General features: G+C 38.8%; 4 protein-coding genes and 1 pseudogene across 5 annotated transcripts; 1 reads left to right on the top strand and 4 right to left on the bottom strand.

Annotated features, from left to right (window-relative positions):
* Window positions 1-222: 222 nt before the first annotated feature.
* Window positions 223-2,666, bottom strand: LOC126789207 (BTB/POZ domain-containing protein At3g22104-like). The gene is made up of 3 exons (XM_050515299.1): window positions 2,406-2,666; window positions 698-1,789; window positions 223-594 (listed from the first exon to the last, which is right to left on the bottom strand). Exons 1-3 carry the CDS (start codon window positions 2,466-2,468, stop codon window positions 223-225), a joined length of 1,527 nt encoding a protein of 508 aa, XP_050371256.1. The 5' UTR covers window positions 2,469-2,666.
* Window positions 2,667-3,007: 341 nt separating this feature from the next.
* Window positions 3,008-7,336, bottom strand: LOC126789203 (uncharacterized). Of its 2 annotated transcripts, none has more exons than XM_050515295.1 (6): window positions 7,000-7,336; window positions 5,761-6,832; window positions 5,487-5,665; window positions 4,417-4,453; window positions 4,100-4,167; window positions 3,008-4,007 (listed from the first exon to the last, which is right to left on the bottom strand). In XM_050515295.1, the coding sequence occupies exons 1-6, from the start codon at window positions 7,095-7,097 to the stop codon at window positions 3,476-3,478; spliced, it is 1,986 nt and encodes a 661-aa protein (XP_050371252.1). In that variant the 5' UTR covers window positions 7,098-7,336; the 3' UTR covers window positions 3,008-3,475. The 2 variants fall into 2 exon arrangements, with proteins under 2 accessions (XP_050371252.1, XP_050371253.1); XM_050515296.1 differs by having other exon boundaries at window positions 3,008-3,986.
* Window positions 7,337-11,772: 4,436 nt separating this feature from the next.
* LOC126789204 ((E,E)-alpha-farnesene synthase-like) lies at window positions 11,773-15,000 on the bottom strand. Its single transcript, XM_050515297.1, has 7 exons — window positions 14,772-15,000; window positions 14,387-14,672; window positions 13,906-14,287; window positions 13,558-13,776; window positions 12,683-12,824; window positions 12,286-12,531; window positions 11,773-12,186 (listed from the first exon to the last, which is right to left on the bottom strand). Exons 1-7 carry the CDS (start codon window positions 14,940-14,942, stop codon window positions 11,893-11,895), a joined length of 1,740 nt encoding a protein of 579 aa, XP_050371254.1. The 5' UTR covers window positions 14,943-15,000; the 3' UTR covers window positions 11,773-11,892.
* Window positions 15,001-15,969: 969 nt separating this feature from the next.
* Window positions 15,970-18,376, top strand: LOC126788557 (calcium/calmodulin-regulated receptor-like kinase 1; annotated as a pseudogene).
* A 263-nt stretch (window positions 18,377-18,639) lies between these two features.
* Window positions 18,640-20,756, bottom strand: LOC126786175 (anthocyanidin reductase ((2S)-flavan-3-ol-forming)). Its single transcript, XM_050511923.1, has 6 exons — window positions 20,487-20,756; window positions 20,011-20,177; window positions 19,711-19,911; window positions 19,421-19,580; window positions 19,092-19,305; window positions 18,640-18,970 (listed from the first exon to the last, which is right to left on the bottom strand). Exons 1-6 carry the CDS (start codon window positions 20,617-20,619, stop codon window positions 18,826-18,828), a joined length of 1,020 nt encoding a protein of 339 aa, XP_050367880.1. The 5' UTR covers window positions 20,620-20,756; the 3' UTR covers window positions 18,640-18,825.
* Window positions 20,757-23,836: the final 3,080 nt, after the last annotated feature.

Below are 23,836 nucleotides of genomic sequence, written 5' to 3'. Positions count from 1 at the left end.
ATATTCTTTAGAAACATCCAATTCCAGCGATCATCCAAATGCTCATTTGTAAGTGTAACTTATGGTCTTGGTCCTCACACAGTGCTCAACTGTCTTGCTTAAACTCAACTACTCCAACTAGATAGTTATGCATTTTCAAAAGATACTAGATAGGAAGGAAGGAGAATAAATTGCACAGATTCTCTTGAAAAATTTACATGCTAAAGTTTGTAAATTTTTGTATTATGGAAAGAGATTTGGCAAGTATCGATTATTGGTTGTCTGAAAGGGCAATCTGGATTTGATTACATTTTTCACTTGTATCTGCACTGCCCCGAAAACCCTTTTCAATTCCAATGCCTTTGTAGGGAGATCAAGATCCTTTGCGTCAAGTAGGACTGGATCAATTTCCTCTTTTTCATCCTTGGTTCCGATGTAGTAGAAGTCCTGGAGAAAGCTTCTGAGGTTGGATTGCTGTTTCTTGAAAGCTTCAACTGCTCTCCTCGATGGGAACTTTGTGCAAGGGACTTGTTTTAAAGCTTCAGCTGAGAGCTTCTTATAGTTGAGTGCACAACAGATAGTCAGCTTCTCTTGTTCATATAGACCAGTGTGGCACTGTCAGGTACTACAAGTCAGTAGTAGCATTCAAGAAAAGAGAACACAGATTATGACTTTTCTGATTTTGTATACATGGACACATTAATTAGGACTAGCATACCTTAAAATATACAGCAATGGCTTCATAAAGTCTGTCATGAGATTCTCGAACAGACGCTGGCAACAACAAAACTAATGCTGCAAACTTTGAAGGTTTCAAATGAAAGTCTGGAGCTACTTCTGCAAGATATGAGTCCATCAACTCGGCGACCTTTGTAGAGTGACTCATCTGGGGTAAATTATCCCCTTCTTGAAGAAGATATGATTCACCTAACCTCAAAATCAAATTCACATCATAAACATACTTCTTCCCACGAGGAGATGGGACAAGTAAATAATCAATTGTTGCTTCATCCAGCTGTGAACTTATCATAATCTCCAACTTGGTTTTACACTTCTTGCCTAATTTCATGTTCAAAGCTGCTTGATACATGTTGAATAATCCCCTGAAAGAAAGGGAGCTTCGATCAAGCAGAGAAAGTAAACCAATAACAACCTCTGTGATTTTGTACTTCTCTTCTGATTTGGCACCAGAACACTTTGATTGATGATAACGAATGAGAAACTTGAAAACTGTAGACTGTTCAACCTCCTTGGATATCAGGCTTCTTATAACCATTTTGATCAAAGTAGTATTTAAAAACATCACGTCTTCAAACCACCATGTTTTCATAGAGCGATTGCTTTTCAGGTGATAAATGGTGCTCGTACCACCAGAAAACTGGAAACTACTCACATTCTCCGTGGAAGTATTATCATAGAGAGTTGGAACAGATGGACAAGAAAGCTTGCCTATAATGCAGTCCATGACTAAATGCAATATCAATGAAGAATTTGAGGGGGGAAGCAAATCTTGGCACTGCTTCAGAGCCACTAGAAGCTCAGACCATGACCAAGAGCTGATACCTTTGAGAGTGCTTTGAGCTTGCAAGAGTATATCACCATCCATCTCCATGAAATCGGCAATGCAGTACACAAGGACTAAGTTGGAAGGAGTTATCTCAGTTCTTCCATTACTGTAACAAAACCTTGTCATAAGCTCAAAACCCTCTGCACCTCCAGGAAAGTCATGGAATATCACTTTGAGGCTCGTTATACCCATCGGTTTACCAAACAATTTGCTGAATCGACTAGAGAAAGATTCCAGTATTTTCTGCATGATATATGGCACTGTTATTGGTTGCATTATAGCACTCTTTTCATTGATGAACAAGATAAGGAACTTTCTGAACAAGAAGCACACAAAATTTGAGCTGCTAGAGACTAGCAGACCCAACAAAGGCATAATTAATTATTTTCACTCAACAACCCAATGGGGAATCCACAGGAACATTTTGTGAGAGGTCGCTTTTATACATTAAATTGTAGGGGTGGTCCTAATTTAATTCGTTGGAAATTAGTGGAAATCTCTCATACAAATTCCATAAAATTCAGATAATGAAAATAGAAGGACATGAGCCCTACATAACTACCTCCTTCTGTAATAGTAGGTGCAAGTTAATGGTCATGTAAAAAAAACGCATGGCTGCATAATCATGACTGAAAAACAACAACTCTCTGCAGAAAATCAGAATAAACAAGCACAGAAACTAAAGAAGTAACCTATTGAACTCAAACAATGGTATCCGATATCGATCACCAACAAAGAGAAAACCAGTAGCAGTTCCATTACAAAGGGCTAAAGAAGTTACAAATCTCAGGTTTCTTCATTTGGAAACAGTCATAATTTAAGAACAATGATCTTATACACATAAATGGAGAAGCATTACCTTGTTCACCAGGAAGACTTCTTCACCATTGACATCGACTTGGAGATCACAGCACATTGCCATTGCTAGAGAAGTAGCAAAGAAGAAAATCTCAAATCAAAGGCAGATCATCCATGCAAACTTGAAGAGAGGTTTTGGAGTCAGGAGCAACATATGTACTTTCCACAGTGACCCAAAAAGGAGAATATAAAAGAGAGAGTTGAAGTATTGACTTTGAAATTTGAATCTGCTGTTTATGAGTAAATATGAGAGCATTGAAGACTATATCTGCTGGTAGTGAAGAGAGACAATGGAGGGAATAAGAGGAAATCTGGCACTTTAAAAAGGATTAAAATCGAATCACCAAATTAGCTAAAAACAAAGGTTGAGGGACATAGTTAACCCCATGACCCAAAATCTAATCGTCATTAAGGTTCACAATCCCCGAAATAATTACATATTATAATCTTCAGAATTGCCACTAATCCCACTATAGATCCAACTAGCTTTACTCTATTTTAATATTAACATATGTTTCTTCTTGATGCCCAGAATTTAACAAACACAAGCATCATCTACTGTAATTTCTTTCGCGCGCAAATAACTAAAATAAAGCAACCATAAACAGAACAAGAATGAAGTAAAATTAGATATTTCCTAGAAAATTGTAAAAGCAACTGATCACAATATTTCCACACTTCTAAACTGACTCATTAGATAAAAAAAATCTATAATTTAACTCTTGCTACACTGGCCTCATTTTTTTTAAATAAAATAGGCAATAGAGCACTTCTTAAGGTGAGAGCAAATACAGTTGACAATGGTGATAACCCGGAAAAAGATAAGAGAAATTAATATGAAAACAACATGTTGCAGGGACAAAGACACCACTCAGGCTAGAAGATTGCAAGCAGTTTTGTATGGCAGTATTTGTTCCGATGAAACTGGAAATATCTGGTTGAGGCACTACTCTTGCTAGGGAATCTCTGTCTTCTTTCATCCAGCAGACTTCATCTGAATAGAATCACCCGTAAAACTCTGAATCTGTATACCATGAACTACACCAGAAGGACATAGAATCATGGAGGCACTTAGTAACCATTTATCTGAGGCCTTGGGGTTGGGCCCATCAGCCGTGAAAAAGGTACTTGACCGCGGGTAGGAATGCCCCTTTGGTTAGAAATCCGATCATTTAACTTTGGATCTGACACTGATCTTGAAAATGCTTGCGCAAGCTCAAGAGCTGAAGCTGCTTTTCCACGGTGCAGGCTAGCACCATCAGGAGATGATGGTTTTGGCAGTTCAGGCTTCCGCCAGGTCTCTGGTGATGGTGGCCTCTCCGACTGTTGTGGCTGCTGCCTATCAGTCTCTCGATTGTTCTTCCTCCCATCATTACGCCAGTTCCTCTTCTGCAAATCCACTCTCTCAACTTGATTATCCCTCCTATCAAATTTATTTCCGGTTCTCTGATCAAAAGACTGATTGTCAGCTTTGTCAGGGTGGCGAGTAGGATTTACATGCCCAGGACCTCTATCAAGCTTTGGAGAATGATGTTCAGCCCTCAGCACATGATGGTCAGCTCTTGAAACATGATTTTCAACCCTGGGAACATGATGTTCAACCCTTCAAATAGCAATAAACCATATATTGTAAGAAAATACACAAATTAAAGTGTATTATTATCAGAACATTTTGACATATAAAAGAAGCCATACTTTTCAGAATGCTGAACCAAGTCAGAATTGTTAATCACAACATCATCAACACCTCGTGCCTTCAGAACCTGAGCGTTCAACATAATGATTTTAGGCTTATTAAGCAATTAAGAGTCATGGAAAGTAAAAGCAGCAATTATTAATAGTTAGAGGATTGAGGCAAGGGGATGCTACAGGAATATAAACTAAAGAATTGCTGTGTCTTGGATACAACCACTTAAAAGCGCAAAAAAAGAACTTGCAAAAGTTCCCCTAAAAACAAAACCACGAAGTTACATATGTGAACTCAAATTTCAAACTTAGATGTAAAGACTCACCAGTTCTCGAGGGCGAGCACCACCAAACAACGCATTCCTGCACGATATCTTCAACTGTTAATTGCAAGTTCCAGAGTAGAACTAAGATATTTATAGAAAAGAAGGACAACTTGTGCAAAGACCATCTACAAATGCAGAGTATCACATTCTCCCATATTACGAATTCAACGAAAATATTTACTCTATATTGTAGTCTTCCACCCGTGTATACTCAAGTTGAACAGATGAAATTGGGGGAAGGCTTGAAATTTTATAACACATCTTTACATCTGTAAATATAGATTTAACTCATATATCAGCCAAGGAATTACTTCTTTTAATATTTTTGCAGAAGTCCAAAATTTATTTTCTTCCATTTCTAATAGCAGGACAATGCAAAAAATATTGTGCATACTGTTATCAGATGCAATAACAGTAGTAGGTGTGGACTGTGGAGTACAAGAAAACTCATTTATTGTATTAGGCGATATGCCTGATAGAAGGTAGAGGGTAAACAGATGAAAACAAAATAGAAATAAATGGCAACTCTTCGGAATTTCAGAATTTAGATTTTATCTATAATATGCAGAAGTTAAAAGTATGTAGTAAGTAAGCCTCAATTCCATATTTGATATGAAACCAGTGCCCTATGTTCTTAAAATGCTCTTTGAACATATGATTCTTATTTACACAGACATAGACTACATCCATGATAGATGATCCCCCTTCTTCCCTTCATCATAAGGGCTGTTTACCAAATATCTTACCAAATCTGGAATGAGATATCTCGCTTCTTTGAATGCAAATATAAATGGTCAAAACAACAACGTTACAAAGCATTAAGTGTAGGTCCAAAGTCGTGCTCCATTTTCCCGTTTATTCAACCAACAAAGTTAGGACCGAAAGAAATAGACACCATATAATAAACAATGTACTCATAAGATTGCATGCGGAAATGAGCAAACATTATTGCACAGTACCAAATGATCTCTTATATTTAAGTCAGCTTACATATTTCCATTCACCCACTAAATAGAAAAGGCAAATAGATTAAGTCTGCGGCAATCAAAATAGTGCTAAAGAAACATTACCTCTCTCTTTCAGCAATTACTTCCAATTGTTCAAGAGGTTGAGACCGGGGCTTTAAATTCAATTTTGGACGCTCCACAGCCAGTTTCCCAGTCTCAGAGCCTGCTGAACCAGGTTTCGTATAATTCATATTTCCATACGCTTCATTGACAGTTTCAACATAAACAGGTTGCTGGTACTCCTGTAGTCAACCAAAGAATGTGAAATGATTTCATTAAGTGTGAGTGACTGTATTTGAGAAAGATAATAATACCGAAACACATAAATTCTAAATACCTGTGTCTGATCACCAACTGGATCTTCCAAATGTTCCACTGGCCTAGTTCTCGGAAGTAACTTCAACTTAGGGCGCTCTACGGGTTCTGAAGAAGCAAAGGGCTGAACTTCCGGCTGCACATATCTATCATCTGATTGAGCAGGTTGAGCCCTGTTACTATACACAATTGGCTTCCTTTCTCTTACATCTGAAACCATGGGTGCCCTACCCCTCTCATAATCAGGTAACTCCTTCCTAACTACTGGGTTCCTTTCTTTTAATACTTCTGAAATGATAGGCCCCCTAGCCCTCTCGTAATCCGGTAACTCTTTCCTAGCATTCTGAATGCCATCATCAATTTTTAGACCTCTTTCCATTTGTCTTGCCAAGCTGGGATCATAGTTTTGCCGCTCAACTATCACATCCATCCTCCCGTCACTACCATAACCCCTAGAATGTACACCACTCTCCGTCTCGACCGACCTAGCAACCTCCATACTATTTGCCTGATACTCAATTGAAGGCTTTGACTGCCATCTTCCAGAAGACACCTTCTCAAGCGCACTCGCATGAGCCAGCTTCACAACAGCACTCTGTCCGGACCACACAGCTTGCACCGGCTCAGTAACACCCGCCATCTCTTTCCTCACCACCCACGCATTCGGCTGAGCACCACCGCCACCGCCACGCCCACCATTACCACTCCCACTCTGTGCCGCCTCGCTAACCCTCTCCGAGTAACTACTCCCTCCTCCCCTGGGTGACAGCGGTGCTGCACCCCATCCCTGCACGCCAGACACTCCCCCAGGGGAAGAAAAAACTGGCTGTTTCGCCTTGGTACACGCTGGCACCGCCCTCACGCTGTCCTCACTTATAGTGCGGCGCGGCGCCGACACGCCGTCCAGCGGCTTCCGCTCATCCTCATCAAAGTTCCGGCCAATGTGTACAGAGTGCGCCAGAAACGGAGTCTTGTCATCAAAGTGCCTGGTAGCTGGTGACGTGTGCGGCCGGGACCGGTGATCCGGCCGCCCCATCGGGTTGCCCCAGGTGGCCGGCCGGTCATAACCTTGACGATCCGTCGGCCTAACAACTCTACAACAAACAAATCCAAATAATCCTTTGATCATTAGCTAGGGTTTAATCTAAATCCAATACACAACTCACAAGATCTCATCGATTTAATCATCCTGATTAATCCTAAAGATTATAACATAATATAACAAAGGAAGGAAGAAGGAGAGGGGTAAAAAGGGACTTACACACCGGGAGCAGAGGGGAGAGGGAGATCGGAGGGGATAGAGCCGCCGTGAAAGTCCTTGAGCGTCATGGTGTTCCCGCTCACCTTCTTCTTCGACATTTCTCTCTCTCTCTCTCTCTCTCTCTCTCTCTCTCTCTCTCTCTCGCAATCGAAGCCTCTAAATCCTTCTCAGCCTTATATTTAAAGCTCGGGGAGCAAAAACGACGCCGTATTAGAGAAGGAGCAGAGGTGGAAGAGGCCTTGAGAACCCGCCGGAGTCGATAGAGAGATCGCGCGCCTCTGCTTCTCTCTCTATCTCTCTGTGTCTGTTGCTGTTACGACTTGACCCACCAGTTTTCGGGTCCGTACTGTTTTTCGTTAAATCAGATGACGGAGGTGTGTTGGGTTTGTGTTTAATACTCTCGCCTCAGCCGTTTGATCATCCACCGACCTATGTAATATAATATTCTCCACAGCCCGAGCTATTGTCCTTTTGGGCACGAAGCTCGATAAAGGTTTATTATTGGGTACAACAATGATAAGGCCCAAGCCTAAGAAAGCCCAGGTCCAATTATGTTATCTGCTTGGGCCTTTTTAAAGTTTTTGAATACATTTTATTTGCGTTTGAAAATTATTAGTGAAAAAATTTATTATATATCAATGTATAATATATATTTCAGACATTATGTTTGAGCGGGCTCTGTCCGAACTATGTTTGGTTATAGTTTTTTCTCCATGAGAATAAGATTTTTGAATATAATCTTTTGTATTGTCTTGCTCGTAGGCCTAATTTGATGTTGCATTGCACGTGAAGCCACTGCACTCCCTTTTGTGATTGAATTTGCCTCCAATGCGTAGCCACATTCTCGGTCGGAATTATTGCATACTGTGTATATCATCGCACATAACCAAGTACGAAGTTCAGACCGAAGGAAAAACGGAAATAGTATTGGTGTCTCTAAGAGTGACCGACCAGCTAGGATATTTTCTCCTCAAAAGCTAAGTTTGAGGTGTACAAAAATTCAAGCATTCCTTTCACATCGTACTGATTGTAGGGCACTCTATCATCCTAAATATACCGGGAAAGTTTAGGAAACTGGATTATCATCCGAGAATAGTAGATATGTTAAAAGACAACATCATCTTGCATGCATACAATTACAAAGGTTGCCTGATTTTCTTGTCAAATCAAAGCAGTTTCAGACCACGTCAAACTTCACTACTAAAGTACTAATTAAATCTGATTTACTTCAAAGAGTTCCTTGATTAACAGCTTCTATTTGCTTCTGAATCTGATTCGATCGATGATTTTCTACCTGCATACATCTGCGCGTACTTAATTACTAGCTGTTCGGATTAATCTTCATCAATTCGGATTTTATCTGGCGTTGGAAATGAAAGCCTTATATATGAGATTGAGGGTTTTGCAATGCATGATTGCATACCAAGAATCCGTAATTTGGAAATGAAAGTAATTTGAAGATGACGAGCTGTAATTTTCTTAGGTATCTCGAGGTATATTTTCTTAGGTATCTCGAGGTATGTGATATTTCGGCCCTGATATCACAACAAATTTATTGTCATTGTAGTAAATAAAGTGATGTTTTGGGTAAATATAGTTATATTAGTTGTAATTATTTCACCCATAACATTTTATAAGATTATGAACAAATAATTGTTAATGTGATAACTTTTTTTAGTTATTTATAAATATAGAAAAACACATGTTGTAACTTTGTTCTCAATATTGTAAATTTAGTTCAATAAAATTATAATTTTGGTTTAAAAAAATTATAATTAAGTATATGTTATACGGTTATACCGCAAGATAAAAGGACGACGCTCCAGCTATAAATTTTTCTTTGATATGCAAACAAGCATGTAGTAGAAATTAGATGCGTCAGAGTTTCACGGTCGACCAGGCCGGTTTTCACCGGAGCTTCTTCCCTCCACCCAATGAATGTTCACTTGTTGTCTGTTAACGGCGCGTTTCTTCACGCGTGTTAAACCCATTAATAGTTGTTTGACATAACAGACCACACACTCCTTCCCCAAAGGTCAGTCACCTCCTGAAAGTCTGAAACCCTCAATTTTAGCTTTCAAGCGCATGGGTCTCTACCATTATTCTGATCAACTCCAAGAGTTCAACACTTCCACCACACATCTGTTTATGTTAAAGTCTTCTTGGGTATTCTTGTTTCAATTTTCAAAGGGAAGCCGAAAAGATTTCCTTACTTTGGAGTCAAAAACAATCATCCCAGTGATGTCATGTCGACGACGGTGACAAATTGTGCCAAAAGAACTACGGGTGGGCATAAAAAACGGAAATCCTGATCCCGTCCCAAAATTTATAGGGACGGGACGGAGGTCTAAAAATGTTTGTCCCGTCCCGTTTCATAATAGTGGGACGAGACGTGGGACGAATAATTTATATCCCGCTTCGTCCCTTCCCGTCCCACCTTTAATGAAAACTTAAAAATTCTTATATATTTGTATCAAAATGAAACTAATTTCTTAATAACTCCAAAATTATATCAACTCAAATATTAATGGTAAATTATAATATTTTGAACATAATATGCATTTTTTTGTTGTTAAAATGTCATTATTGAATGTTACTTTTTTATGAAAAAGTAAAAATATAGGTTTTTATTTAACTTCATAGGAATGTGGGATTTGTCCCGTCCCGTCCCAATCGGGATTAATCCCGAGTGGGATGCATTCTTAAAAACTCTTGTCCCGTCCCGATTGAAAAGAGTGGGATGAGACGTGGGATGAGCCTCGTCCCGTCCCATCCCGTAACGTGCCCACCCCTAAAAAGAACTGTCTGGCCCTAGATTTGGAGGGTGAGGTCGAAGACCGCCGACTTCTCGATCCCCGTGGTGAGGGACAGCGGGGCGATGATGAAGAAGGTGACGATGATTTGGGAGAAAGGATTTGAGAAATCGGAGGAGGTGGACAATTTGGTGATGGGGATGGAGATTTGGAGATCGAGGAAAGAGCTTGGGCTTTGCGTTTGGGGAAGAATGGGCTGAGAATGGGACTTTGGAGGAGGCCATGAATCCCATGATCATGTAATTTATGTTAGCCATGGCGAGTTAAGAATGAGGGAAAATTGGAAGACTTCTTTTGCAATTGTTATGTGTAATTAATTGTAATTAATATAAAGATAAAATCTAAAAATGGTTAACCATCAAATCTGGGGGAATTATTTTTTGATATTATATTAAATTATTTCAAACAACCAAATGAATAAGTATTTTGACAGATGTTCATTTCTAATTGTCTCATGTGTCAATTCTGACATCATAATTAGTCATAAGAAACTTAAATATTCCAAAATTGTAGTAAATGGGTCGGATACTTCAAAAAGTTGCCCCAAAAAACCACTATTACGGTAATGTGCTCTATCTAAAATTTTGAAATATGTATCACCTAACCACATAGTTGCTCTTAGGGAGAAAGAATGATGCTTAATGTTAGCTACGTGAATGGAGACCTAACCGTTCACGGAAATATATGAATTTTATATCGTAGACATATTTCATTATACTGATGACATCCTATGGACGATTTTTCCATGTTTCATTTCCTAGGTACATTTTGTATGGAAACATATTATGGGTTTTCCATGTTTCATTTCCAAAGTACATATCACCTATGAAATTAGTTATACCACTATAGTTTACATGTTATGAGTCATATGATAAATTTAATAAAATTAAAATTTGACTATTAGGAGGTGATCATGATTTTTTAAAATTTAATTTCCCTAGTAGAATTGGTTTGGAAACACACACTTATATATAAACTATGAAACAATATATACCACTGTAATATGCCACAATCAGATTCACGTGACTAAATTTGGAAAAATCAATATTCGACCATGACAGTAAAATATGGTTATGGTTCAAAATTTACTTACATTCGTTGATGTATGGATCTCAATTAAGTAGTAAGCCATATGCATCATCTTACATGCATAAGGGTAACCGTACCTCCCTGTCATTAATATTCGAAAGTTTTTATATGCTCGAACATATCGCATTATCTTAGGACTGCAATAATTTTTAACCGTGTCTCCCTGTCATTGATATTCGAAAGTTTTTATATGCTCGAACATATCGCATTATTCTAGGACTGTAATAATTTTTTTGAGAATTTTTCAAACAACCTAGCTATTTTGAAAGAATTTATATATTGTTTCATAATTCTATGATTTAAGTAAAGACACGTGGCACTATGATGCCACTATGGGGCCACGTTTACTTTAGTTTTGTTTATATAAAATGAGAAAAGAAGATGAGAAGGGGGCCATATGAGAGGAAGAAGAGACGGGACCAGATGCAGCTACTTTTTGAAACAAATCCACAATTGCACCAACAGCGCGTGGGATTGACCCAAATTTGTGGTTGTGGTGCTACCACTTTAGCGAGATTAGCCGATTGTGAACCTTCAGCCAATGAAATGGAAGAATTTTCGGGCTTTCACTGTCATAACCTTATTTTGCACGTGAACTCCAAGCTCCACCATGGCAATTCGGTCATGAACTGTCTATTACTGTCGGGCCTGGCCTCCCTGGCGTTTTTGAATTGAAGACCGACCTCTCGCTCTCTCGCTCTCGCGCGCTGGGAAATTTCCATTAAAATTTTAAAAACAATTGTTGGGAAATCTGCATAAATTCATTTCAGTCTAAAATTAAAACACAGTTTATACAAGGAGATCTCAACACACTTGTTTACGTACAGCCACAAATCTTCGTACCGACATTGACATTAATTACCACCAATAATCTGTTATAGAAGAAAAAAAACAGTAGGACAGAACCCCTACTTTCTCACTATTCGATCACCACTATTTAACTACATAATTATCACCATAACTATCTATCATCACTCTATATATGAAGGTATTAAGAGAGAGGTTCAGCTAGCAAAGATAGGATCTGACGTCCTCGAGTCCCTTGCTCTTGATCACCAAATCCGTCACCATCTTGATAAAGGCTGTGCCCTACACGAGCAATATTTGTGGTGATGTTGAGAAATGAAGATATTCCGGGCACTCGGCTGAAGCATTTTGCATTTATTTTCTTCCATGCATTGTCTATCATGTTTTTGATCTTCTTTCGAGCTATTTCTTCTGAAACGTTCATTTCTCTCATGTAACATAGGACTGATGAAGCAGCATCGCCTCTCTCTTGCTCGGCCTGTTATGAAATTAATCACTCTAATTAATATAGTTGTCAGAATACAAATTAGGCTAGCTCTAATACGTACGGAGCAAGATGCAATCTCAAATTAAGTACCGCAGAAGTCCCCAGATCGTTCAAGAGTCGAAGTATCACTGATATATTGTACACAAGATCTTCATTCATGTGCAGAAAATCATCTATTCCCTCCTCATGATGTGCCGTGGCGAAGAATGCATGAGTGAAAATCAGTGAAGCAGAAGATGAAATCCAACCATTACTAAGGTACACTTGAAAAGATGGTGCGTAGGCCTTATGGTACCATTCTGCCTCCACCAATAATGCTTTACAGAAATCTGCCCACTGCGAAGTTCACAATAGGAAAAATAGGTTACTTCAAACAAATTCAAAGTATTATTTTCATTATTGTCATATTTAATATGACTAGTGGGGCGGCAACTCTCAAATAGGGCTTAATGCGTATTAGGATCTATGAATCGGGTAAGGCTCGTACCACTTTGCATAGATGAGGAAATACTTGGTTCCAACCATTCTCCTCATCAATTTCATAAGCAATCTCCCAAGTTGTGTCATAGAGTACTTGGAAACAGATCTTCATACACTCCGGAAGCTGTTGAGTTTCCGTAGCATCCCATCTGATCAATTGAAGAAAATATATAATTGACACATATATATAGTAGCATTTTCATATTTATTATTTTTCTAAACAACGGCCGCTTAGGCGCTAAGAGATCCGTCACCGCTGCAATTTTTGCCTTAGCGGTCATCCTCGGCATTTTGCGAATTAGACGGCCGCCTAGGCAGTCATAGGCGGTCAAAAATCAGTTGACTAAAAAAAACTAAAAGAATTGAGATTTAGTATTGCATTTGTTTTATAATTTATCTTTTGTTCTATTATTTTTATATGGACTTTGCACTTAAGTTATTGTGAATTTAGATTATTTTAAAAATTAATATTGATCGAGCATCATTATATATTTTCAATCATAAAAATAATTTAAATACATGTATAAAAATAAATAAATATTTAATAATTCAAAATCTCCTAGAAGGCCGCCTAGCCGTCTAGGTGCTAGGAGGTGGTTGTCCGACTACACGGAAGAAAATTTACCGATCACTTTTCATTTGCCCACCTTGTGTCCACCCTTTTAAACTTATGTCATGTGTTTTTTCTCAACTCATATTTAGATAATAATTGAGCAATTGGACATATGACATGCGTTTAAAAAAGTGGACACAAGGTGAGTAAATAAATAGTAGTTGACAAATTTGTTTCCCCGCGTGCACACCGCCTAATGCTTTTTCGAACTTTGATATTTATGTAAAAAAAAACCTATATCCATGCATCAATTCAGCATTTGAAACTACCTTTCAACAGCTTTGGTGAAGCGCTTTAGCTCTTCCAACGAGCCATAAACATCATAAACGTCATCTATGATAAGTATCAAATTGATAACTTTAGTTAGCCATTTTCTAAAAGACTTGTTTTTTGTCTCGAAAACTAATCCCCCAGCACACATGAAACACTCGACCATTCTATCTCTTGCAAAGTCCAAGTTCTTTGTGAGACCCAGGTTCTTCCACCACCTGATCAAACCGCAAGGCGCAATCAGTCAAATAAGAAAGTCAGGTTACGACCTATTGTTGATGAAGAGTAAAGACATTAAGTTTCTTTCATTCCTCAAAACATAAGCTAGATTCTCTTGGTTTACTTACTTGGATGATTCCCTAAGATCTTTCTGGAGTGTGGCTTGAACCATGTTGAAGTTAAGTTTGGCCAACTCAAGTAAAGTACTGTTCATGTTGACTTGATCAGTTTGGCATTGCTCATAGGCTTTGATGTGCCATTTCACATTGAACCACTGCACTCTCCTTTGCGATGAAAGCTCCAAGGCATAAGTCACACGCTTGGCTATATCATCCTTCATAGAACTGGTATCTCTGAGAGTGGCCATTAAGAAAGCTTTAGCCTTCTCTAGAATATCTTCACCTTCTAAAGCTAAGTTTGAGGCCTCCAAAAGTTCAAGCATTCCTTTGACATTCCCAGATGTGCTCGTTTTTAATGTACCCATTTCGTCGATCAAACCACCAAATATATCTAACAAGTTTATTGAACTGAATTAGTATACATACGTTGGATTATTTCTATGATATAAAACTCCACTGACGAGCTAAGAATTAATCTGTGTATGTATACCTTGTGAAACTTTATAACCATGCTGCCTGAGAATCTTAAAGAGTAGTGCAGTAGCATAGAGATCACCCTCTGAACCAATGCAGGAATTGCCGTTGTTTTCCAGTTCAACGGCTGCTATGGTATCTAGGGCTGCCTTGATTTCCTGTCCAAAGTAGTTGTTGAGGCCTAGTTTTCGGATGCTGTCAATCAGCTCCAACTTAGACATTAAATCTGATTCTTTGCATTCAACAAAGAATATCTTCACTTCTTTTATCAGCTTCTGAATCTGAATTAGATAGCATTCTCCCTGCATGCATTTACGTACATATACTCAGCTAGGTAATACGTTAATGTATAACCGTGATCGAAGAAGTAGCTAGCAAGAAGTTAGGCCGGGAGCACTCACATCAAATTGGCTGTTAAGAGATTCGAGGAAAGCATACTTCCAAATGTTCGGTTTGTAATTGGCAGATCGTCTTTGATCATGTTCTGAGTGAGAGGGTTCAGATTTGGTTTGCCATTGAAGTATCTGATGTTCCTCAGCTTGAGGATTTTGCAGCTGCATTCTACAATCCATGGATATTGGTACAGTTTTGGAGATGGAGACTAACTAGTTTAAAATGTACTAAAGAAGAATGATGTGATCGACTGGAAGTAGCTATAGAAATTGTTGTGGTGACCAGATGAACATTCTTTCATGAGCATTTATAGGCAAATTTACGCGTACAATTATTAGACCGGTCTTAGTGTCCACGTGTATGATCGAGCTCACATTTCACGTGAAAATTAAGGTCAGTCCCGCTACCAATCTCATGTACGTTCTCATGTAGGTTCAATAATTGAGATATTATTCCTTAACGCGCATCTAGCCACTCACATGTAGCAGAACATCTCAGTCACATATTTGGATATTTATGTCACACATACAAGTCATACATAAGACTAATAACAGGGCCATACTTAATTTACGTCCAAATCAAGGTAATATTATACGGCAAGCAAATATCAACGATTGAATATAAGAGTTACCTCTTTACGATTTAAAATTTAGACTAAATTGTATATGTATTCAAATGTGAAAAATACATATACATTCTCAAAACGATTTGGTGCACCTAGATTAGAAAAGTCTTCAAAGAGTGACAACCGAACGTCTGAACTCTTCTTATAACACGACTGAACCAAAATTAAACTTCAAAAAATAAATACAAGATAATTAGGAAGAAAATCAATGTGCATGAATGTCTTGTAGAGTGCCACTCTTGTCATTTCCTCATACAATGTTTCCGTTTTGTTGATATATAGAGGAAATAATCTTTCTCTTATTGTCAGATTTGCGTATCTACAATATGAACTAGCAAATAAGTTCATTCCATTCCAACTGTCTCATCATTTTTCCATATATTTGGATTCAAATCCAACGGCAATTAAGCATAACTAAGTGCATATATAACCAATTCACCACCGGATGTAGAGTCTTATGATAAAAGATAAAAAGATATTTAATCAGGGAATTTGGTTTTGCCCAAGAATCAAGGAGGGGGACAACTGTGTCTGGTTGATTGCGAAAGGACCCCACGCGCCGCCGTGATTAGTCGGAAGTTATGGAAGGGTTGGCAGTTGCATGGGGAATGCTGATAGGCTCCGTTATTGGGTTCTAATTGGCAGTGTTGGTAGTAATCAGAGCTCTCGTCAGGCGCAAATGCCGAACGACGGGGACAAGTACTGTGTCCGCGTCGCGGAGGATCATAGCCGCTAGCGCTGCCGAGTCGGAGTCCAACCTCGGCCATGACTCGTTGCGAAGTTCGGAGTTTAGCAATATGTCGATGTGGCTCGAGGCGCTCAAGAAAAAAAGTGTCGTCTCCACTTGTGGCATACCCAAGTATTCATACGGGTATGTATATAATTGTAAATTATTCACATACACATACGTATAAGGTATGTCTTTTTTTTTTGACAACAACGTATAAGGTATATGTTTGTTGATTGGGGTTTTGGCAGAGATATGAGCGACGTGTGACTTCACGACGACTGTTGGGCACGGGGAGTTTGGGCCTGTTTACAAGGCCCAAATGAGCTCCGGCGACACTTTTGCGGTGAAAGTTCTTGCTTCTGATTCCAGGCAAGGCCGGCATGAGTTTTTAGTTGAGGTAATAATTATAAATTGACTGGGTATGTGGTTTGTTAGTGTGTGTGTTTTGTGAGTAAATCTTATTAGTTTGGAGACAGGTTTTGTTACTGGCAACTGGCAAGGTTACACCACAACAACGTAGTGAACTTGATGGGATATACAGCAGAAATGGAGTAGCTTATGCTTCTTTATAAGTACATGAGCAACGGGAGTCTTGATTTACATTTACATGGTAAGCATCTTCATTGCTCGATCTCATAGTTGAACGCAGCTTACCAAAGCGGTGACCGGCCATGGAACTTTCCATTGGTGAATCTGTGCCTGTTTATGGTCTTTATGTGTCCTGGTGTGCCAAACGAGTGCCGTATTGTTAGAAGGGATGTGCACATTAACTGCGAAGCAGCTCAGAGGTGGCAGCTAGATCGATCGAGCTCACGATAAAATGATAGTAAAGTTCAGGATATCTGATGATACCAAAACAAATTTGCATACTACCACTTTGCGACAAATTTCTTTGCTCCTTTTATATGTAGTAGTGTACTACAGTTTTCATAGTTTGCTTGGAAATGCAGCTGATAATCAGGTGCCATTGAGCTGGGATTTGAGGGTTGCAATAGCTCTTGATGTTGCAAGGGGATTGGAATACCTACATTATGGGGTAGGCTTTCGAGCTAGCTAGTTTCCAGGTTAAGATGCCTGATTTTAAGTTTCTACTCATCCAGCTTCACTCTCCTTCCATATTGCAGGCTGTTCCTCCTGTTGTGCACCGTGACATCAAGTCTTCGAACATACTGTTGGACCAGTCAATGAAGGCCAAGGTACTTATGTGCTCTTTTGTTATTTGTGTCATTGTGTGTTGTTGAAATATTGTATCACCCTGAGATAAGAAAGTTCTGGTATTATAAAACGAAATAGATTCACTTGAAGTTGAATACTACTAAACCTTCAGTTAATTTCACGCTACACGATTGTTTGTCTACTACAAGGATTTTGTTATATAGTTCTGAATTCTAATGCCCACATGGCTCATGCATCAAAACTAGGAATGTGGACTGTTACATAGTTTTCATGTCCATTCCTTCTTCAAAGTGAAACAAATGGAACAGTTTTAGTTTCTGAGATTTCTTCTTACTGCTTATCTAAAATCGTCTCCTATTTCTGGTAGTATCTCTATTATCACCCTCTGGTCAGTAATTCTTACTAGTAAGAGCTTAACTATGAACTATCGTCACATTGCGATCAGGTTGCTGATTTTGGGCTTTCAAGACATGATAAGTTTAAATCACGTTCATCTGATATAAGGGGAACTTTGGGATATGTTGATCCCGAGTATGTGCTTACAAGAATCTTTACCAAGAAATGTGATGTTTATAGTTTTGGAGTGCTGCTCTTTGAGCTAATTACAGGCAAGAATCCACAGCAAGGTCTTATGGAATATGTGGACTATGTAAGTCGAGCGGATCTTCACTGCTTTTTTTGTAAAATATACCTTGTATATGATTGTTGACCTTGATTTTCACTCCAAGTCTCCAATTAGTGATGATGAAGCATGAACACTCACGTTATATGATTTCCATGGTGATGAGTAGGCCACAATGGATGCAGCAGATTCACTTGCGTGGGAAGAGATTGTGGATCTTCGTCTAAATGGAGAAATTGATGTACAAGAACTAGCTCAGGTTGCTGATCTTGCTTACAAATGTGTTGGTAACGTCTCCAAAAAGCGGCCTTCTATGAGGGACATAGTGCAGACATTATAAGGCATTTTGATAGAGAGACGTACTACAAGGAAATGCCAGCAAATCCCAACTACAGCAGCTGGAGAAACTTACATTGAAATAGAGCTGATTGAGAAGCAGGATCACTTAATTGAACGCTGAGGAGAGAAAGTAGACAGCAAAGTCATACAGTGAAGAATTGAACTTGTATATCAATCTTTACTTTTCACTTTTACCCATCCCTCTGAGTATTTCATGGGAATGGGATTCAGATTGAAACGTTGAGGCTCATTTAATTCGATTCAGTCAGTAGATCTCTTTGTTCTTAGTATATTGCTACATTGTGTTGTTGGAATCAAAAACTTGTGCTTTTCTTATAACTGAGCAAAGAGTACAAAGCTGAGCATGTTATTTGTTTTTTCCGATTCTTACTGATCAAACATTTTATTATCAATTAGGAAGATTCAGGTACACCATGCTAAAAAAATCTTATGATGCTATTATCTAGTAGCATTAGAAAGGAAAGAGCATAGCTAGATAAAAGCCGAGTACACATATGATCCATGCAAGCAGGATCATAATTAAACAACTGAAACCACCAGTTTCTAGTTCTAGTTCTGTAGCACCCCCTTAACTTTCAAGTACTCCACAGCTTGGTCGTATATATCTTCGATCCCATACTTGAAAGTGAACCCTTCCTTCTTAAGCTTTTCTGAAGAGAGTATGGTCTTGGCCTTGGATGGAAAATCTCCAAACCTGCATTGCAGAAGGGCTATAACTGTCGGATTGTGCAGTAACTAAATGAAGTGCTGTACAAGTTGTCTGCAAGTTCAGTCATTGTGTTAAAAGGGCCATTCCCCTTGAATAGAGGACTTACTCAGTTGGGATTTTGTAGTCTGGATATCTTTTGCTGAGGAACTTTGCAACCTCGGGAACACTACTATTTTCAGCACAGCATATGTACCTGCCAGAAGCAGATTCTTTCTCTGCCAAAAATATATGAGCTCGGCAGACGTCCTCCACATGTGAAATGGATATTGAACCTGAGAGCATTTGCATGCCTTTCAAGCCATTTATGAGAAATTCATTTCCTGTTAAGAGTCAGATGGAGCATTAGAATGCCGCGATCCAAATACCTCAACATATTTAGCTATAGCTACCGGGCCTCAAGCAATGGACTACAAATTCTAGCTTGTGGTTCGATACCTGTAATTAAAGCTGTGGCGAGGCCTATACTGCTGGGGATGTCTGGAGTGAGAGAAGCACCAGCCATGAGAGAAGGAATCACAGTGATGAGATCAATGCTGTTTTCTTCAGCAAATTTCCAAGCTGTCTTCTCAGCTAGTACCTTTGAAACAGGATACCCCTGCAATGTTGAGGGGAAAAGCTTTTGTTTAGTCACCTGATTCATTTATCTCAATATAGGTCGCGTATTATCTCATTTCAATAAAACAAGACATATACTCTTGTAAACTACAACAATTTTGGTGATTTACCCAAGTAGGTGGCTTGGCAGTGGTCAAGAATTCAACATCAGACCAATCATTTTCGTCTGCGATCAAGCCTGTTCCAGTAAGAGTATTGACAGTTACTGCAGCTGCTGATGATGTCAAAACGACTCGCTTAACTGATTTGGCTTTCACACATGATTTCATGACATTTAGTACTCCTTGGATTCCTGGCTTGATCATGTCATTCTGTATAAAGGGAAAAATGAAAAAAGTACATTCTTATTAAGCTGAAGCCAAAACATACCAAATGCTAGTTTTAGCTAAGCAATTCCTACGAATATGTACCTCTGGATCCGGAGAGCCAAAGTGGACTGGTGTGGCAACATGGAAAACAAGATCAGATCCTGCTATAGCAGCATCGAAGCTCCCTTCATCGGTTAAGTCACCACGAAAAATTGTTAGGTCTCCTAACTCTTGGAGTGCTGTGAGGTGCGAGATCTTTTTCAGATTATCTGTGGGAAAATGTACAAAATTAAAAGACAGTTCACATTTCACACCACCATAAGTATACACACTTTAATAGTAAACATTGTACTCTCAGTACTAAAATTCTGGCTACTGTTGTATCTTTCTTGGTGATCGACAACAACATTATACATTTTTTTCAAGGAATCAAGTGGTCGAGCACATGATGATCAGAAATTATAAACACGAAAATATTACTAGTACTTATCATTTTCCAAGCCAAGCAAAAATAGGGTTAGGTTTCAAGAAATTAGCTAGGAAGAAGATTAGAAGAAGGTACAAGATATAATTCTGACCAGGGTCTCTAGCAGTGGTTCTGACGGCATAGCCCTTCTCCAGCAAGAGCTTGATCAGCAGAGACGCCACGAAGCCGGTGCCGCCGATCACACAAGCAGTCTTTTTTGCGATGATGGGTTCCGTGGTGGCCATGGCTTAAACTATTCTTCTGCTGCTTTGACCTTAAATTTGATGGAAGCTAAGTGACAGTGGACAGTGGACTTGGAATAGATAACAAGCAGAAGAGGTAGGCAGGAACTCGTGTATGAGTGTGGTGTATCAGTGAAGAAGTGTAAGCACTTACTATATAGAAGAAGAAGGTTGTTGCTCAAGTCTTTCATTACTCTGAGAATAAGGTGAGCACGTGAAGCACCAACTCTCTCAAATAAGCTAATACTAGAATTCAACCCATGTCAAATTGAATGTTGATGAACTCTGTTCATTCTCTGCTTATCAATTTAGTAAAAGTTCGTTAAGAAGTCGTCAACTCCTTACATTAGACATTTGTCTTAAAATTGAAATTACGAACTAGTAGTGACTAGGCAACTAATTACTTAAAATGTTAGCTAAACAAATCATTAAGTGGTACATCATACTGTTTTCCCTTTACGTTATATAATGCTTACTATTGGATTTAAGCTTTAGACAATGGTTATGATACAAACCCAATATAAACACCGTAACAAAGTACTTTTTCTTAAAAAAAAAACTAAAAACAGGTTAAATCAATTAACAATGCGTTGCGCATTTTGTAATAAGAAAAAGGGGAGAGAATCTCATTTGATTTCCTCACAAATATTTATATGAATTAACTTATCAAATTAGTATTTAAAAAATCAAGCCTCAACCCTCGGGCCAAAGAAAGTCATTCAGGCATTCTGAATCTAGTCTTATAACCAAAACTCATTTTCTCAACCAAAATGGGTGTGAAAATACTTATTAGTTCATTCATCATATGTTAATTTGAAAATTTATTTAATGTTCAAGAGATAGAAAGGTAAATAACAAAACTAAAACATAAATTAAATTTTTTTAAAATAATCTTTTATTTTGTAGGTAACTTCCAAGCCACTATATAAGATGTGGGAGGTAATTCACGCCCATCAAGTGTGTTGATGACCTGGGGTGGATCTGTTCAGTAGTCAAACTAGACTGCAGCCCCCCAGATAGAAATCTTGATAGTATTTCAAAATTTATATGTGCATTACATGTGTGATGGTACATCAGTTGAGTTGGCTAAGGATGTTAATCCCCACCTAAGAGACTCCCCTTTTTCTTTGTTCATTTTGGCTTTTAGTAATACTATATATATATAATAGTTAAAATGATACGTACATATATATGTACCTGGCACCAATTACTACCATTTTCAATCTCTAGGGTTTAATGAGAATAATTATAGTCATTGACGATGTGTTGAACTATCATGTCATTATCGATCTCTCCTCTCATGCACTTTGACATGTGCATAAATGTTACGAAAACAATATTTGGTTTCGCCAAAAAACATACACATGAATTAGTCTACCTTACTCTTAGATCATGGATCCACCTCTGTTGATGACTAGTATGATTTAAACAAACTACCTTAGTTTTATATGGATTATTTCAATAGGGATCCTATTGAAATAATGTGGGAGTAGCTACATTTAGAATCTTTGCATCTAAGTTCCCACTTAATTGAGTAATTATTTTGTGCAAAGCCGATGGGAAAGACTTTCAATGAAGCTAGAATTAAGCATGAGACAGAGTGACTTCTGTTTTCGGGTCCCCAAGTCCTTTGGTTTTAGCTGAAACATGTCCTCCCCAATGCTTAATTATTTGAGTTAGGTGAGATTTTACGGGTTAGCTGCTCAGCTAAACCTCGTGCATCACGTGTGATACGCTCTCTAACAGTTTGTTATGTACGTGTTCCGTACATTGGAAGATGGAAGAGATCCTTGTATCTAAAATCTAAAACTATCTATATACATATACGTACATAGAAATTTCTTCCTCAAAATAGAAAGAACATTTTTCAATTTTCAAATTGTGGCAACCAATCACGTAAAATACAAAAGAAAAACAAAGATATTAATGCAACTGAGTTTAGCCATTCATGGCTTTCTAATCAGAAAAGAAATAAGAGTGCTAGCTATGTATCTAAGAAGTAAACAAAACTGAGAAACTCTTCTTTTAATTGCCTTCGTAAATCACCACAAAGCAAGGTAGAATTGCTCTGGAATTTTGTATGTATAGATCATGGTCGTTCATAGCCACTGTACTAAACTGATCAAGATCCTGATCCAAAGTAGGGGCAACCTTCCGCTGAGAGCACACCCTCGACTTATTAATCTTCCCAGCAATCACTCTGCACAGTGCACACTATAACTGCCTTCTTCTCCCCTTGGCGTAAGTACTTTGCATGCTTGTCCTTGAGCTTGGCCGCTACAGCCGTGGAGGTAGTCACTGCCTGCCCCAACCCCTGTTCGAGATTCGAGCATAAACGACATTGATCAGAATTGCATAACTCTATCGTAGAACTAGAACTATTCAACTTGCTGCCAAGTGAGCATGACACAGTTGTGCCATAGTACATTTGAAGCTCATTCCCATTAGCCCCGCAATATGCTGGTTCGTTAGGCGTTCACGCCCCTGGTTTGTTTTCCTCTTCAGACCAGGAGAAGTTTATATCAGCCTCGGAAGGTGGTGCATTCCTAGCTTTTTCCATCACCAATCGTCTGTATTCTTCGAACTCACGACAGTTCTTCGGTGTATTCTGAACTTCAAACACCCTCCTGATCTTCAAGGCGCCTTGGTTCTTCAGCCCTTGCTGGCAATCGTGTACTACTGCTTCCCTTTCATCTCCATATAGTTCAGTGAGATGTGGACGACGACGATCTTCTTTTTCCTGATTTCGGTAGCGGTCTTCTAGATATTGCACTTCTAGCACTATATCATCATCACTACTAGAACGAGGACTACCATGGAAGTAGCGTATCGTATCATCAATGCACTCCGACGGAACATTACTTGGTCCGGAGTATTTGTTACCGGCCGATGAGTATGTGGGAACGTAACTTGACCTTGTGGATTTGTTTTCACTGCCTTTACGAGCACCCTCATGGCATCTTTTACTATATGCCTGTGCTCGGAGGCGCCGCCTTCTCACGGTAATGCCTTTACCGTGAAGCAACTTGTCTAAAATTTTCAGAAGCGGGGTACAAGATACCATTATTTTGCAGGAGATTGTGTTGCGCGGTCTCAGCCCTTGTAACCAACCTATTAAATAGAGCCAACAATATAAGAATGACATTATACCTAGATCGACAAGGATAACCGTTCGAAGTAATTTCGTTTATGTTAACTTACCAATTATGAAAGTTTTCCA

The sequence above is a fragment of the Argentina anserina genome, chromosome 3, assembly GCF_933775445.1.
Source record: "Argentina anserina chromosome 3, drPotAnse1.1, whole genome shotgun sequence".
NCBI lineage: Eukaryota > Viridiplantae > Streptophyta > Magnoliopsida > Rosales > Rosaceae > Argentina > Argentina anserina.
The sequence above is the reverse complement of the archived record's forward strand: the minus strand, read 5'-3'. Positions and strand labels throughout refer to the sequence as shown.

Excerpts from the sequence above, each read along its gene's own strand:
- LOC126789207 (XM_050515299.1), bottom strand. The coding sequence starts at position 2,468 with ATGGCAATGTGCTGTGATCTCCAAGTCGATGTCAATGGTGAAGAAGTC. Across the intron at positions 1,790-2,405 it reads AAGTCTTCCTGGTGAACAAG|AAAATACTGGAATCTTTCTC; the intron begins GTAATGCTTCTC and ends TATATCATGCAG. Across the intron at positions 595-697 it reads CCATTGCTGTATATTTTAAG|TGCCACACTGGTCTATATGA; the intron begins GTATGCTAGTCC and ends AGTACCTGACAG.
- LOC126789203 (XM_050515295.1), bottom strand. The coding sequence starts at position 7,097 with ATGTCGAAGAAGAAGGTGAGCGGGAACACCATGACGCTCAAGGACTTT. Across the intron at positions 5,666-5,760 it reads CAGTTGGTGATCAGACACAG|GAGTACCAGCAACCTGTTTA; the intron begins GTATTTAGAATT and ends GGTTGACTACAG. Across the intron at positions 4,008-4,099 it reads TTGGTTCAGCATTCTGAAAA|GGTTGAACATCATGTTCCCA; the intron begins GTATGGCTTCTT and ends TGCTATTTGAAG.
- LOC126789204 (XM_050515297.1), bottom strand. The coding sequence starts at position 14,942 with ATGGATTGTAGAATGCAGCTGCAAAATCCTCAAGCTGAGGAACATCAG. Across the intron at positions 13,777-13,905 it reads GATCTTAGGGAATCATCCAA|GTGGTGGAAGAACCTGGGTC; the intron begins GTAAGTAAACCA and ends CGGTTTGATCAG. Across the intron at positions 12,825-13,557 it reads TTCACCAAAGCTGTTGAAAG|ATGGGATGCTACGGAAACTC; the intron begins GTAGTTTCAAAT and ends TCAATTGATCAG.
- LOC126786175 (XM_050511923.1), bottom strand. The coding sequence starts at position 20,619 with ATGGCCACCACGGAACCCATCATCGCAAAAAAGACTGCTTGTGTGATC. Across the intron at positions 20,178-20,486 it reads AACCACTGCTAGAGACCCTG|ATAATCTGAAAAAGATCTCG; the intron begins GTCAGAATTATA and ends ATTTTCCCACAG. Across the intron at positions 19,306-19,420 it reads CGCCACAGCTTTAATTACAG|GAAATGAATTTCTCATAAAT; the intron begins GTATCGAACCAC and ends GACTCTTAACAG.